This window comes from Mobula hypostoma, chromosome 7, assembly GCF_963921235.1.
Source record: "Mobula hypostoma chromosome 7, sMobHyp1.1, whole genome shotgun sequence".
NCBI lineage: Eukaryota > Metazoa > Chordata > Chondrichthyes > Myliobatiformes > Myliobatidae > Mobula > Mobula hypostoma.
The window spans coordinates 104,319,275-104,335,512 of record NC_086103.1 but is presented as its reverse complement, the minus strand read 5'-3'; the positions used below and the strand labels follow the sequence as shown (position 1 = coordinate 104,335,512).

General features: G+C 44.7%; 1 protein-coding gene across 6 annotated transcripts in view; it reads right to left on the bottom strand.

The window, feature by feature from the left end:
* The window catches only part of LOC134349440 (ETS-related transcription factor Elf-1-like), a 140,253-nt gene that overhangs the window by 50,912 nt on the left and 73,103 nt on the right, over positions 1-16,238 (bottom strand). The window contains exon 1 of one of the 6 annotated variants that reach the window (XM_063053749.1): positions 2,706-2,860. The exons of the other annotated variants lie outside the window; for them this stretch is intronic. Within the exon in view, the coding sequence (XP_062909819.1) occupies positions 2,706-2,760 (55 nt within the window). The 5' untranslated portion in view covers positions 2,761-2,860. Of the gene's footprint in view, positions 1-2,705; positions 2,861-16,238 lie in introns of those variants that run through there. 6 annotated transcript variants of the gene reach the window in all.

Sequence of the window (16,238 nt, the reverse complement as noted above, 5' to 3'; positions counted from 1 at the left end):
AGGACCTCATCCCTTTTCCTACCTATGTCATTGGTACCTATATGTACCGCGACCTCTGGCTCCTCACCCTCCCACTTCAGGATATCTTGGACACGATCAGAAATATCCCGGACCCTGGCACCAGGGAGGCAAACTACCATCCGGGTCTCTGGACTGCGTCCACAGAATCGCCTATCTGACCCCCTTACTATCGAGTCCCCTATCACAACTGCCCTCCTCTTCCTTGCCCTACCCTTCTGAGCTACAGGCCCAGACTCTGTGCCGGAGGCAGGGCCACTGTCGCTTCCCCCGGGTAAGCTGTCCCCCCCAACAGTACTCAAACAGGAGTACCTGTTGTTAAGGGGCACAGCCGCCGGGGTACTCCTCATCACCTGCCTTTTCCCCTTCCCTCTCCTAACCGTGACCCACTTGTCTGCCTCCCGTGGCCTCGGCGTGACCACCTGCCTTCCACTCCTCTCTATCACCTCCTCGCTCTCCCTGACCAGACGAAGGTCATCGAGCTGCAGCTCCAGTTCCGTAACGCGGTCCCTTAGGAGCTGCATCTCGATGCACTTGGCGCAGATGTAGACGTCCGGGAGGCTTGGAGACTCCAGGGCCTCCCACATCCGACACCGAGAACAGCAAACTGCCCTCACAGTCATAATACTGCTCAGTTTAATGAATTCCTTCAGCAGTTTGTGTTTTTGGTTGCAGTAAAATACAAACCTCTGTTAAAAACTTGTATACTTAAAATGTACTCAATGTGCTCCAATGTCTATTTGCTCAAATATATATGGTTTTGACCTGCAATGGTATTGTTTGCCTTAATCTATTTATTGTGTAACTTATGTCAACTGTATAGGTACCCACACTACCTTCGTTTATTACAAGAAACTGTATTGTAAGTGTTTAATTAATAAGAAACTCAGTAATTCTTCTCAGTTGGTTGTCTTCAATATTAACACAACTGACTGATGAAATAAAAAAATCAATAAAGGGATAATTAATTATAATGGCTTGAAGGAATACCAATGACTTTCCTTCTAAAAATAAACTTTAGCAGCAAGCTGAAATGCTGTCAATATATGACTTAACAACAACTAATGTCTCTTTTTCTGCCTTTCAACTCACTAGTGAGCATAGGCCATCATAAAACTAATGTACTTAACTAAAATAATCTTTTGTATATATTAAGCAGTTTGCCTTTAAAATATAATTGGAATTAACAAAATTTCGAGGAAGGAAGGCACTGTTTCATGACTCCAGTTTGCAATGCAACTGAAAACAAGTCAGTGCGTCCAGGGTATGATTCGCAGCTCTATCAGCTGCCCATTATTTTGGCAGACACCCTCTACTTCACACACTGTGCTAAGTTTGGAAACCTATGTTGACATTAGTTCAGTGTACATAAATGGAGATGGACCACAGTAGTTCAGCAAGAATGCCAACACATCATCATCCCATTCCTCCATTGGTGAGTCAAGAAATTCCTTTACCTTGTGCATTATTTTAGCATTTAGAGAACTGCATTTTATTGATGTGAGAAGACATTTTTAAAATTTTGTCTGCTTTGGAAATAAGACTTGAAATTGAGAAGAATGGAAAAACCTGATGTGCTGATTAGTTAAAAGTGAATCTTGGAAACTGAAGTAGTATGGATTTCAACAGAAAATCTCTGAAAGATACTGAGGTACTTAACACACCGTAGCTTTACTGTATATTGTACAAAATTGCCATCCCACCCTTAAAAAAAGAAATCTAATTAAGCTCAAAATTTCTCCATGGCATCAGTTAATGAGAGTTCATTAATGAACACATAAACAAGGAACAGATAATGAAAGGCCAGGTACCATGGCACAGATGATGGTTACACAACTGGGTGAAGAAGCCTACAGTTTTGGCCCTGTGCTTTGGAGAGATGCTGAGCACACAAGTTAATGCAGGATAAGTGTGACAAAAATCTTGTGCACTCACTGCATCTGCTGGAGACAATGGTGAAATTCTCCAGTCAACTTAGCTGGTGCTACTTTAAGTTGTGTTACAACACTTACTTTCTGCTTTAAAATGCCGTCCCCACTACTCCACACACACTTCCCACCTGTTGCAATTTGTCTTGTGTATAAAACTCGCCCAGAAACATTCAACAACCTACACTTACACAGCAGCTTTACCTTTTTAAAATGCCCCAAAGTGCTCCACAGGTGCTTAGACCAATGAAGAGTAAATTTTAAGGAACAACATCAAGGAAGAAAGAGGTATTACGTTTGGAACACAACAACATAAACAACAAATAAAAGTGACCGGGGATGAAGCGCGGAGTCAGCGGTATACAAACCCAACCTTTTGAACAGATCTGCTGAGAGTTGTGGAAGTTGTTAAGTGTCTGGGAGGATTTTTATCAGTAAATGGTGTGCATGGGAATTGAAATGGCAGAGTTGTAATCGCGCTGCTGTCTGAGTACCTGGCACTGAGAAGGAAGTAATACATTTTACAAATTCGCTGCAGTATAGTATTACTCTCTCCAGCGTTCACTAACAATACATTTGTGCCGCTTTACCCTCACCCACAGCAAAGGAAGCGCCGCACATTCACTCAAACGCGCTACTAATCTTACTTCCTGGTCTCAAGATTCCTGACTGCTCCCTTTCCCTCCCCCTTTTACGTGCATAGCTCCAAACTGGATTGTAGCCTCCACCCCTGACACCTCTTTCCCTTTGAGTTCTTACCTGCTTTTATCAACAGATCCAGCTGATTACGTCCCTCGTAAAGGGCTGTGGCCATTTTAACCCCCACCCCGCCCCCTAAACAATGGCAATAAAAGAGCAGAAACTCTTATTGCAGGACTCGAGCAATGATGCAGTCTTCCTCAGCCAAAGTAAAGGGGGAAACCATCCGGAAATCAGCTGCAGACCAAGCTCGGCAACTCCAGATAGGGGTGGAGAGGGAAGCGCGCTGGGCGCCAATCCCACCGACTGCTCCTGCACCCGGGAAGGGAGTTCAGTTGCCCTTTCTGCTGGATGCCCGCCACGGCCAGAGGCTGGCATTCGCCGCCCCATGCCGCTGGCCGTGGAAGGGCACGGCGGGGCTGCAGCCCAGCCACCTCCGGCGCCCGGTGCAATGGTCGGCGCCAATGTTTTGCTAGACTTCCTGGAGAAAGGTCGATCCATGTGGAGAGTGAATGGGCGGTTTAGTGCAGGCAGTGGCTCTTGGTGGGGCGCCGCTCACTGCCGCTGAGCCCCTGGACATGAACCCAGGACCCCGGCCCTCCTGATCCGACGCAGCAACAATGAGCTGGGGTGGGGGGAACAAGCCACATTTGTGGACACACGTTTCAACACGCCTGCATCTCATCCTCCACCTCTTTATTTCGGATTATTTTAACCAGAATTTATATTTGATTTGGAAAGTAGTCACCTGACATAATTTTAGCCCCCCCCCTTTCAATATGGTTAATTATTCAGTGTTTCAAGGAACATTTTTCACAGACTACTTTTTTTGAAAATCGATGCTATGTAAATTTACTGTAAATTTTTAAAAATTTCAGCAGGCAAAAAAATACTAAATGTGCGTATTTCAGAGAAGTTCAAAATTCTGTTAAAAGCTAACCAGGAATTTATACTGTGCCTTTCTCAATATCAGGGTGTTCATAACTAATGCCATTCCGAGGTAATGTCATTGCCAGTACGAAAGGAATGCATCAGCCAATTTACACACGTCAAGATTGTATGTGTTTGTTTCAGTATCTTGAGAAAATAACTGGAGTGCAGTGGTAGATGGTGAAAACTCCAGACATCCAGACTTGACCTTGAATTTGCCTATTGGAGCACAAGGCTCCTCATAGGGGCTCGAACTGTGCATGCATATCAAAAATAGCAGATCTGAATTGATCGCTGTGTATGTAGACCTGATCTCGGCCCAGTGTACGTGAACTGCAGCTTATGCTCCAAGTAATGTGGCAGACTGGGATCTGGGTGCTAGCACGTACTTGTGCTGTGGGGTATAGACTGTAGCTTAGGAACATTTGAAGATATCTGTGTTGATTATATTCTGGGTTTTGCATATTCAAAGGAAATTTGTTATCAAAGTACATATATGTCACTGTACACAACCCTGAGATTTATTTTCTTGAAGGCATTCACAGTAGGACAAATAAATACAGTAGAATCAATGATAAACTACACAAAAAGACTGACAAGAAAATGCAGGTGGATTGCAGCTGGATTGTGACTTGGAATTATGGACGTGGTTTGTGACTTGGAGCAGTACACGTGAATTGTATCTTAGTGCTTTGCATATGGATTGTAACTCGGTTGTGCATATGAAACATAATTTGGTACTGTACTGTACACGTGGACTGTAACTGTGATCTGTGAATATGAGAAATACCTCGAGATGAATGTGTTGTCATGAACATGAGACTGCGGTGTTGACTAAAACATAGGACTGCATGTTTGAGTCTGGGTACAGGGCCTCACCTATGGACAGTTTCAGAGTTAGTAAGCCGAAGTGAAAGAACATGTAATGTTGATGACATTGAGTTTATATGGGCTGTATCTATCTATAACTGTGGTGGCCAGTGCTATCATGTTTGCTGTTGTGTGCTGGGGCAGCAGGCTGAGGGTAGCAGACACCAACAGAATCAACAAACTCATTCGTAAGGTCAGTGATGTTGTGGGGATGGAACTTGACTCTCTGACAGTGGTGTCTGAAAAGAGGATGCTGTCCAAGTTGCATGCCATCTTGGTCAATGTCTCCCATCCACTACATAATGTACTGGGTGGGCACAGGAGTACATTCAGCCAGAGACTCATTCCACCGAGATGCAGCACAGAGCGTCATAGGAAGTCATTCCTGCCTGTGGCCATCAAACTTTACAACTCCTCCCTTGGATGGTCAGACACCCTGAGCCAATAGGCTGGTCCTAGACTTATTTCCTGGCATAATTTACATATTACTATTTAATTATTTATGGTTTTATATTGCTATATTTATACTCTATTCTTGGTTGGGGCAACTGTAACGAAAATCAATTTCCCTCGGGATCAATAAAGTATGACTAAGACTATGATTAACACTGAAAGGTAGCATGGGCAATATGCACTGATTTCATAGAACATAGAATAGTACAGCACAGTACAGGCCCTTCGGCCCACAATGTTGCACCGACCTTCAAACTCTGCCTCCCATATTAGCCCCAACTTAAATTCCTCCATATACCTGTCCAGTAGTCTCTTAAAATTCACTAGTGTATCTGCCTCCACCACTGACTCAGGCAGTGCATTCCATGCACCAACCACTCTCTGAGTAAAAAACCTTCCTCTTATATCCCCCTTGAACTTCCCACCCCTTACCTTAAAGCTATGTCCTCTTGTATTGGGCAGTGGTGCCCTGGGGAAGAGGCGCTGGCTATCCACTCTATTTATTCCTCTTATTATCTTGTACACCTCTATCATGTCTCCTCTCATCCTTCTTCTCTCCAAAGAGTAAAGCCCTAGCTCCCTTAATGATCATAATGCATACTCTCTAAACCAGGCAGCATCCAGGTAACTCTCCTCTGCACCGTTTCCAATGCTTCCACATCCTTCCTATAGTGAGGCGATCAGAACTGGACACAGTACTCCAAGTGTGGCCTAACCAGAGTTTTATAGAGCTGCATCATTAGTCATAGTCATACTTTATTGATCCGGGGGAAACTGGATTTTCATTACAGTTGCTCCATAAATAATAAATAGTAATAAAACCATAAATAGTTAAATAGTAATATGTAAATTATGCCCAGAAATAAGTCCAGGACCAGCCTATTGGCTCAGGGTGTCTGACCCTCCAAAGGAGGAGTTGTAAAGTTTGATGGCCACAGGCAGGAATAACTTCCTATGATGCTCTGTGTTGCATCTCGGTGGAGTGAGTCTCCGGCTGAATGTTATCCTGTGCCCAACCAGTACATTATGTAGTGGATGGGAGATATTGTCCAAGACGGCATGCAACTTGGACAGCATCCTCTTTTCAGACACCACCGTCACTGAGTCCAGTTCCATCCCTACAACATCACTGGCCTTACGAATGAGTTTGTTGATTCTGTTGGTGTCTGCTACCCTCAGCCTGCTGCCCCAGCACACAACAGCAAACATGATAGCACTGGCCACCACAGACTCGTAGAACATCCTCAGCATCGTCCAGCAGATGTTAAAGGACCTCAGTCTCCTCAGGAAATAGAGACGGCTCTGACCCTTCTTGTAGACAGCCTCAGTGTTCTTTGACCAGTCCAGTTTACTGTCAATTCATATCCCCAGATATTTGTAATCCTCCACCATGTCCACCCGGACCCCCTGGATGGAAATAGGGGTCACCGGTACCTTAGCTCTCCTCAGGTCTGCCACCAGCTCCTTAGTCTTTTTCACATTAAGCTGCAGGTAATTCTGCTCACACCATGTGACAAAGTTTCCTACCGTAGCCCTGTACTCAACCTCATCTCCCTTGGTGATGCATCCATCTATGGCAGAGTCATCAGAAAACTTCTGAAGATGACAAGACTCTATGCAGTAGTTGAAGACTCTTAAACTCTATCCCTCGACTTATGAAAGCTGACACCCCATAAGCTTTCTTAACTACCCTATCCACCTGTGAGGCAACTTTCAGGGATCTGTGGACATGTACCCCCAGATCCCTCTGCTCCTCCACACTACCAAGTATCCTGCCATTTACTTTGTACTCTGCTTTGGAGTTTGTCCTTCCAAAGTGTACCACCTCACACGTCTCCGGGTTGAACTCCATCTGCCACTTCTCAGCCCACTTCTGCATCCTATCAATGTCTCTCTGCAATCTTCGAGAATCTTCGACAATCCTCTACACTATCTACAACACCACCAACCTTTGTGTCATCTGCAAATTTGCCAACCCACCCTTCTACCCCCACATCCAGCTTGTTAATAAAAATCACGAAAAATAGAGGTCCCAGAACAGATCCTTGTGGGACACCACTGGTCACAATCCTCCAATCTGAATGTACTCCCTCCACCATGACCCTCTGCCTTCTGCAGGCAAGCCAATTCTGAATCCACCTGGCCAACCTTTCCTGGATCCCATGCCTTCTGACTTTCTGAATAAGCCTACCGTGTGGAACCTTGTCAAATGCCTTACTAAAATCCATATAGATCACATCCACTGTACTACCCTCAACTATATGCCTGGTCACCTCCTCAAAGAACTCTATCAGGCCTGTTAGACACGATCTGCCCTTCACAAAGCCATGCTGACTGTCCCTGATCAGACCATGATTCTCTAAATGCCCATAGATCCTATCTCTAAGAATCTTTTCCAACAGCTTTCCCACCACACACGTAAGGCTCACTGGTCTATAATTACCCAGACTATCCCTACTACCTTTTTTGAACAAGGGGACAACATTTGCCTCCTTCCAATCCTCCGGTACCATTCCTGTGGACAACAAGGACATAAAGATCCTAGCCAGAGGCTCAGTAATCTCCTCCCTTGCCTCCTGGAGCAGCCTGGGGAATATTCCGTCAGGGCCCGAGGACTTTTCTGTCCTAATGTATTTTAACAACTCCAACACCTCCTCTCCCTTAATATCAACATGCTCCAGAACATCTACCTCACTCATATTGTCCTCACCATCATCAAGTTCCTTCACATTGGTGAATACCGAAGAGAAGTATTTATTGAGGACCTCGCTCACTTCCACAGCCTCCAGGCACATCTTCCCACCTTTATCTCTAATCGGTCCTAACTTCACTCCTGTCATCCTTTTGTTCTTCACATGATTGAAGAACGCCTTGGGGTTTTCCTTTACCCTACTCACCAAGGCCTTCTCATGCCCCCTTCTTGCTCATCTCAGCCCCTTTTTAAACTCCTTTCTTGCTACCCTATATTCCTCAATAGACCCATCTGATCCTTGCTTCCTAAACCTCATGTATGCTGCCTTCTTCCACCTGACTAGATTTTCCACCTCACTTGTCACCCATGGTTCCTTCACCCTACCATTCTTTATCTTCCTCACCGGGACAAATTTATCCCTAACATCCTGCAAGAGATCTCTAAACATCGACCACATGTCCATAGTACATTTCCCTGCAAAAACATCATCCCAATTCACACCCGCAAGTTCTAGCCTTATAGCCACATAATTTGCCCTTCCCCAATTAAAAATGTTCCTGTCCTCTCTGATTCTATCCTTTTCCATGATAATGCTAAAGGCCAGGGAGCGGTGGTCACTGTCCCCCAGATGCTCACCCACTGAGAGATCTGTGACCTGATCCAGTTCATTACCTAATACTGGATCTAGTATGGCATTCCCCCTGGTCGGCCTGTCCACATACTGTGACAGGAATCTGTCCTGGACACATTTAACAAACTCTGTCCCATCTAAACCCTTGGAACTAATCAGGTGCCAATCAATATTAGGGATGTTAAAGTCACTCATGATAACAACCCTGTTATTTTTGCACCTTTCCAAAATCTGCCTCCCAATCTGCTCCTCTGTATCTCTGCTGCTACCAGGGGGCCTATAGAATACCCCCAATAGCGTAACTGCTCCCTTCCTGTTCCTGACTTCCACCCATACTGACTCAAAAGAGGATCCTGCTACATTACCCACTCTTTCTGTAGCTATAATAGTATCCCTGACCAGTAATGCCACCCCTCCTCCCCTTTTTCCACCCTCTCTATCCCCTTTAAAGCACTGAAATCCAGGAATATTGAGAATCCATTCCTGCCCTGGTGCCAGCCAAGTCTCTGTAATGACCACTACATCATAATTCCATGTATGTATCCAAGCTCTCAGTTCATCACCTTTGTTCCTGATGCTTCTTGCACTGAGGTACACACATTTCAGCCCTTCTACCTTACTGTCTTTACACTGTTTATTCTGCTTCTTTTTCCTCAAAGCCTCTCCATGATCTTTGTTTAAACTCATCTGTGAAGTACGAGTCAGCTCAGATATGGGCAGCGGGAAGGAGCTATTAACGTTCTTAGTGGTTCGGGATCAGTAGTGCCCAAATACTCCAGTGCCTGAGCACCTGAGCTTGACAGGCATCAGAGTGCAACAGAAAAGGTGAGTCATTTAGTGAGATTTTTAAACTTATGACCTGTCGTTGGTTAAAACACATGGAAAGAAATGCAATTGCATATGATGTTTACTTCTCAAATGAAACTTGGTGTGACACTTAGTGAAGGCCAATTGGTTATTTTGTGATAGTCAGAAAATTCAGTGCATTTCCTACTATTTAGTCACCTTTGCTGCATGGTCTTTCCCCATCCCACCCACTCGGAACTCAAACCGTGCACAATGATGTGGCAGACTTTTCACCCCAATTCCTTCAGCCAACTCCCCCCACTCACAATCCTCCATCAAATGTACAGCTGGCCCTTCTTGACTCCACCATTCCCTCCACTGTATCAATCGCTGAGCGTCCCGCAAACCTCACCAGCAAATACTGAGCTTCAAGACTTCCTAGCCAACCTTTGACCACAGTCATTTCCCTCCCAGGGTGGGGTCTTAGGAAAGGAGAAGAGAGCAGCCACTATGTACGGAATGTTGCACTGAAGGCAGATTTCACCAGAAAGCCAATGACCAAAACCATGGTTGCTCCCTACTGGTGCATCAGGATTTCTTGGGAATGAGATATGGGACTATTGGAAGCACCTGATCAAATAATCTATCTTATTTATCTGCATTTATATATTGGGTACTCTGTTAAAAAAAAGGCAAATGACTACGTATGCAATACTTCGTGAGGCTTGGGGCTAATTTCAAATGTACATTGTTGGGAAGGATTCTTGGGTCTATTATCACTGCACATTGCTCTTGTACTAGTCAGACACTTTGAGTCATTGATGGAGTCCAACATACTTTAACATTATTGCTGCAGTGTGATTAAATGGTCACTTATATGCTTGAGTCAGTGTGCATTTCTGTAAATAATGACTGAATCGAAAGGTTGGATGTACATCGAACTGGGAACATCTTTATAGTCATGTGAGTACTTTACTATATTAAAGACAATACATCAAAGCAGGTTATCATTTGAAAAGATTGTACCACAAATATAGGTAAACATTTGAGAAGGACATAAGAGTCTTCACCATACGTCTTGGATCACCTGCTGTCAATGCTGCAGGCTGCCAAGCGTTTTCCATATCAACCACGTTACTCACAACAAAAGACTGTGAACCAATCTAACAGCTGCTACAGCCTGGGACATTCTTCACCCAGAGTGACGGACTGAAGTATTCTGTTGCAGGATTTTTGTATTCAATTCATTAGCAAAACAGTTGGTCAATGAAGAAGATTAAAGCTGGGGTGAGTCAAAAACACACCTGCAGTATTTGTTGGCTTTTGGCATCCAGCTCAGATTTAGGCTCACCTGCTACCAGTAGTGCTCTGGCTTCATAGAATCTTGGCATCATTAAGGCACACTGTTTAACCCGATGTAAGCCAAAGCATTCAGTCCCATTCTCCGTAAAACTTTTCCTCAAGTGAAAGTTCTTGTATCAGATAGGTAACACATTTCGGCATGTCAGGTGTTTGGATAAGAGTGTGGAAGGAGAACAAGTTAAATCCAGTCAGTGAAATCAAGAGTGTAGGGTTGATCATAGACTGGTGATCAAAGGCCTTAAAGATAATTCTATTACGTAGTATACATGGCAGGTAATGCTAATGGAGGGTTTAATATGCAGCATATGCAGAATGAAATCATATAAATTCCTGGAGATTATGGTATAACAACAAAAAGAAAAATTGCAACTTTTCCTAAAAACACTATAACTCTAATTCATACTGTATGTGGATCAAAAGAAATGATCAATGTAGCATGCTATATTATTACAATGTGGTTCACAATTTCATATTTCCTTATGGCCAAGTAGGCCATTCAGTCCACTCACTCTATGCTAGCTCACAGAGCAATCCCATTATTTCACTGATCTTCTCTGTGATCTATTCTCCACACAAGCTCAACAGCCACTATGTTCCTCCCCACTCCACCCAATTCTATCAGCCTATTCCATTAGGGGCAATTTACAAATGGCCAAGTATCTTACAACCCATATGTGTTTAGTATGTGGGTGGAAACCAGAGAGCGCAGAGGAAACATGTGGATACAAGAAGAACCTGCAGACTCCAGAACCCCAAGATGTACTGGAGATCCAGCGTAGCATGCACAATAGGCAAGCGGGATTCAGCAGGTCAGGCAGCATCCAATGGAAATGAATGAACAGCCGAAACCCTTCATCAGGACCGGAAAGGAAAGGAGAAGAAGCCAAAATAAAGTGGGGTAGGTGCAGGGAATAATCTAGAACAGGGCTTACCAGTCTGTGGTCCACTGGCCACTTGCTTAATGGTATAGGTCCATGGGATAAAAAAAAGTGGGGAACCCCTGATCTAGATAGTGATAAGTGGAGCCAGGTGGGTGGGGGAGGGGAATGAAGTTAGAATCTGGGAGGTGACAGGTGGAAAAGGCAAAGGGCTGGAGAAGAAGGAATCTGATAGGAGAGAAGGGTGGATTATTGGAGAAAGAGAAAGAGGAGAGGCACCAGGGAGAGTTATCAGGCAGTTGAGGAAGAGGTAAGAGGCCAGTGGGGAAATGAGGATTGGGATGGTAAAAAAAGATTACCAGAAGTTGGAGAAATCAATGTTTATGCTGTCAGGTTTGAGTCTACCTAGATGGAATGATGTGTTGCTTCTCCAGCCTGAGAGTAGTCTCAACATGGCAGAAGAGGAGGCCATGGATCGACATATTGGAATGTGAATGGGGGATAGGAATTGAACTGGTTAGCCACTGGGATATTCTGCTTTTTGTGGCTGGAGCCGAGATGCTCGGCAAAGCATTCTCTCAGTCTACATTGGGTCTCGCCAATGTAGAGGAGGTCGCATTGGGCGCATCGGGTTCAGTAGACCACCCCAGCAGATTTGCAGGTGAAGTGTTTGCTCACCTGGAAGGACTGTTTCAGGCTCTGAAAGGAGGTGAGGAGAGGTGAATTGGCAGGTGTAGCACTTTTACTGCTTGCAGGAATAAGTTCCAGGAGGGATGAATGGACAAGGAAATCATGGAGGGAAGCAGAGAGTGGAGGGGAGGTAAAGATGTGTTTGGTGGTAGGGTCCCATAGAGGATGGCAGAGGTTGCGAAGACCATAGGAAACAACACACTGGACCATTGCTACACCACCATCAAGAATGCCTACCGTGCTATTCCACACCCTCAGTTTGGGAAGTCTGATCGCCTGGCTGTACTTCTACTCCCTGAGTACAGGCAGACACTGAAGACTGTAGCACCAGTAGTGATGACCAAGAAGGTATGGACAAGGGAAGCACAGGAGCGCCTACAGGACTGCTTTGAATCTTCGAATCTGGATGAGCATGGTGCAGTTGTTACTGACTTCATTAAAACCTGTGTGGATGAGTGTGTGCCTAGAAAGACTTACTGTACATTCCCAAACCAAAAGCTGTGGATGAACCAGGAGGTACGTCGTCTGCTGAAGGCTAGATCTATGGCATTCAAGTCTGGAGACCCAGACCTGTACCAGAAAAACAGGTGTGATTTGTGGAGGGCTATTTCAAGGGCAAAGAGACAGTTTCAAAAGAGGTTGGAAGCGACATCAGATGCAGGGCAGCTCTGGCAGGGTTTGAAACATGTTGCTTCCTACAAAGCGAAACCCAATAGCATGAATGGCAGTGATGAGTTCATCTGGTAGTGAAGCAGTGCCTTCTATGCCTGCTTTGAAAGGGAGAACACAGCTACAGCTGTGAAGATCCCTGCTGCACCTGATGACCCTCTAATCTCTGTCGCAGAGGCCGATGTTAGGCTGTCTTTAAAGAGAGTGAACCTTCACAAGGTGGAAAGTCCTGATGGAGTACCTGGCAAGGCTCTGAAAACCTGTGCCAACCAACTAGCAGGAGTATTCAAGGACATTTTCAACCTCTCACTGCTATGGGCGGAAGTTCCCACTTGCTTCAAGAAGGCAACAATTATACCTGTGCCTCAGAAGAATAATGTGAGCTGCCTTAATGACTATTGCCCAGTAGCACTCACATCAACAGTGATGAAATGCTTTGAGAGGTTGTTTATGACTAAACTGAACTCCTGCCTCAACAAGGACCTGGATCCATTGCAGTTTGCCTATCGCCACAATAGGTCAATGGCAGACGCAATCTCAATGGCTCTCCACACGGCTTTAGACCACCTAGACAACACAAACACCTACGTCAGGATGTTGTTCATCGACTATAGGTCAGCATTTAATATCATCATTCCCACAATCCTGATTGAGAAGTTGCAGAACCTGGGCCTCCGTACCTCCCTCTGCAATTGGATCCTCGACTTCCTAACTGGAAGACCACAGTCATTGCAGATTGGTGATAACATATCCTCCTCACTGATGATCAACACTGATGCACCTCAGGGGTGTGTGCTTAGCCCACTGCTCTACTCTCTATATACACATGACTGTGTGGCTAGGCATAGCTCAAACACCATCTATAAATTTGCTGACGATACAACCATTGTTGGTAGAATCTCAGGTAGTGATGAGAGAACGTACAGAAGTGAGATATGCCAACTAGTGGAGTGGTGCCGCAGCAACAACCTGGCACTCAACGTCAGTGAGACGAAAGAGCTGATTGTGGACTTCAGGAAGGGTAAGACCAATCCTCATAGAGGGATCAGAAGTGGAGAGAGTGAGCAGCTTCAAGTTCTTGAGTGTCAAGATCTCTGAGGATCTAACCTGGTCGCAACATATTGATGTAGTTATAAAGAAGGCAAGATAGTGGCTATACTTTATTAGGAGTTTGAAGAGATTTGGCATGTCAATAAATACACTCAAAAACCTCTATAGATGTACCGTGGAGAGCATTCTGACAGGTTGCATCACTGTCTGGTATGGGGGAGGTGCTACTACAGAGAACCGAAAGAAGCTGCAGAAGGGTTGTAAATCTAGTCAGCTCCATCTTGGATACTAGCCTACAAAGTATCAGAATCAGAATCAGGTTTATTATCACTGGCATGTGACGTGAAAGTTGTACCCAGGACATCTTCAGGGAGCGGTGTCTCAGAAAGGCAGCGTTCATTATTAAGGACCCCCCAGCACCCTAGGGCATGCCCTTTTCTCACTGTTACCATCAGGTAGGAGGTACTGAAGCCTGAAGGCACACACTCAGCAATTCAGGAACAGTTTCTTCCCCTCTGCCATCTGATTCCTAAGTGGAAATTGAACCCTTGGACACTACCTCACTTCTTAAAATATACAGTTTTTTGCATGTTTTTTTTCAATCTATTCAATATACATATACTGTAATTGATTTACTTATTTATTATTATTATTTGTATTTTATTTATTATTTTTTTCTCTCTTCTATATTATGTATTGCATTGAACTGCTGCTGCTAAGTTAACAAGTTTCACATCACATGCAGGTGATAATAAACCTGATTCTGATTCTGACTGATGTGTGAAGGCTGATGAGGCGATCGGTAAGAAGAGAGAGAGAAGGACTATCACTGTTAAGGTGGCAGGAGGTTGGGATGAGCGTGGATATTCTGCAAATGGAGGAGATGCGGGTGAATGCAGCATCAATGGTGGAGGAAGGGAAACCCCATTCTTTGAAGGAGGACATCTCTGATGTCCTGGAGAGGAAAACCTCATCCCGGGAACAGATGTGGCAGAGATGAAGGAACTGAAAAGGCAATAGCATTTTTACTGGAGTCAGGGTGGGAAGAGGTATAGTCAAGAGAGCAGTGGGGAGTGGTGGGATTATACAATATAAAAGTAGGCTATTTGTCTCCAGTGATGGAGATAGAGGAGAGAGGTGTCAGAAATGGACCAAGTAAAGTTATGGGCAGGGTGAAAGTTGGAGGCAAAGTTGATGAAATTGATGGGTGCATGAAGAAGCACCAATGCAGTCGTCATTGTGACAGAGGTAGAACTGGGGAGCGTTACCAGGGAAGGCTTGGAATATGATCTGTTCCATGTAGCCAACAAAAAGGCAAGGCATAGCTGGGGCCCACGCGGGTGCCCATGACTTCACCTTGTGTTTGGAGAAAGTGGGAGGAGCTGAAAGTGAAATTGTTGAGGGTGGGGACCACGTCTGGGAGATGGAGGCAGGTGGTGGTGTTGGGAGTCTGTTCAAATCTGCTGTCAAGAAAGAAGTGGAGAGCTTTAAGACCTTCTTGATGGGGGAATAGAAGTCTTTAGGGACTCGACCACTGTGGTGAAAATGAGGCGATTGGGGCCAGGGAATTGAATGTTGAGGAGATGGAGAACATGTGAAGTGTTGTGAATATAGCTGGGAAGAGTCTGAAACAAGGGGCATAAAGTGGAGTCAAGGTATGCAGACATGAATTCAGTGGACAGAAGCAATCGGCTAACCCAGAGAGTTAAGTTTGTGGATCTTGGGTGAGGATGAAACTCAGATTGCTGGAGCAATGAGGTAGCGGCTCTACCAGCTCTTCACTGTGCTGTTCTAATTTCTGATACTTGCTCATGAATCAAATACTAACCGTAGATTAATTTGTAAGGACTATATAAATTCTGCCATTGACTCTTAATGTTGAATAATGGGTCTCATTTATAGAAGGCGATCTACCAATAAATATTGTTAAAGCACAGCCTCTACAGTCATTTTCAGCTACTGTTCACTCTAGTGAAGAAAGATAATTACAGGGCAATGCATGGAATACTGTTGTGAATCATGTGGAGTAGGAACTGCAATATTATGGAGAAAAACAGCAAGGAAATGATTGCTTTTTATGGAGTTATACTTTATAATGTACGTCTAGGGGTGCTATTTCTATTACAGCTTCTGCTGGGACAGTCAATATTGCTGTATCTGATGGCATTGTTGATATCCCAGCAAACAGGGCACCGTTTCTGCAGAGGTATCTGCTGGCAGCACTTTAGTGCTTTCTCTGATGGTGCAGTGTTTACAGGTATTTCAGGCACATCATGTTACAGAGACTGAAACAACTGGATGGTGCTGCATTTCAGAGCGTAATTTATATTCTCGCCTCTAGCAGAACAATTTATACTGCTGTTTCTGGTGACACTGTTGCTTCTAGTGGTACGTATTACACTGTTTAGCAGAATTATAAAACTGTCAGCTCAGAATCAGTTGCCTTTGGCCTGCTTTATCTATGCGGACCGCACTGCTTAGCGACAGTAATCCATTAACACAGCTGCACTGCTGCATCTAGTGGCACCGTTTGTACTGCTGCCTCTGGTGGAGCAGCTCGTGCTGTTCAGCTCGTACGACCC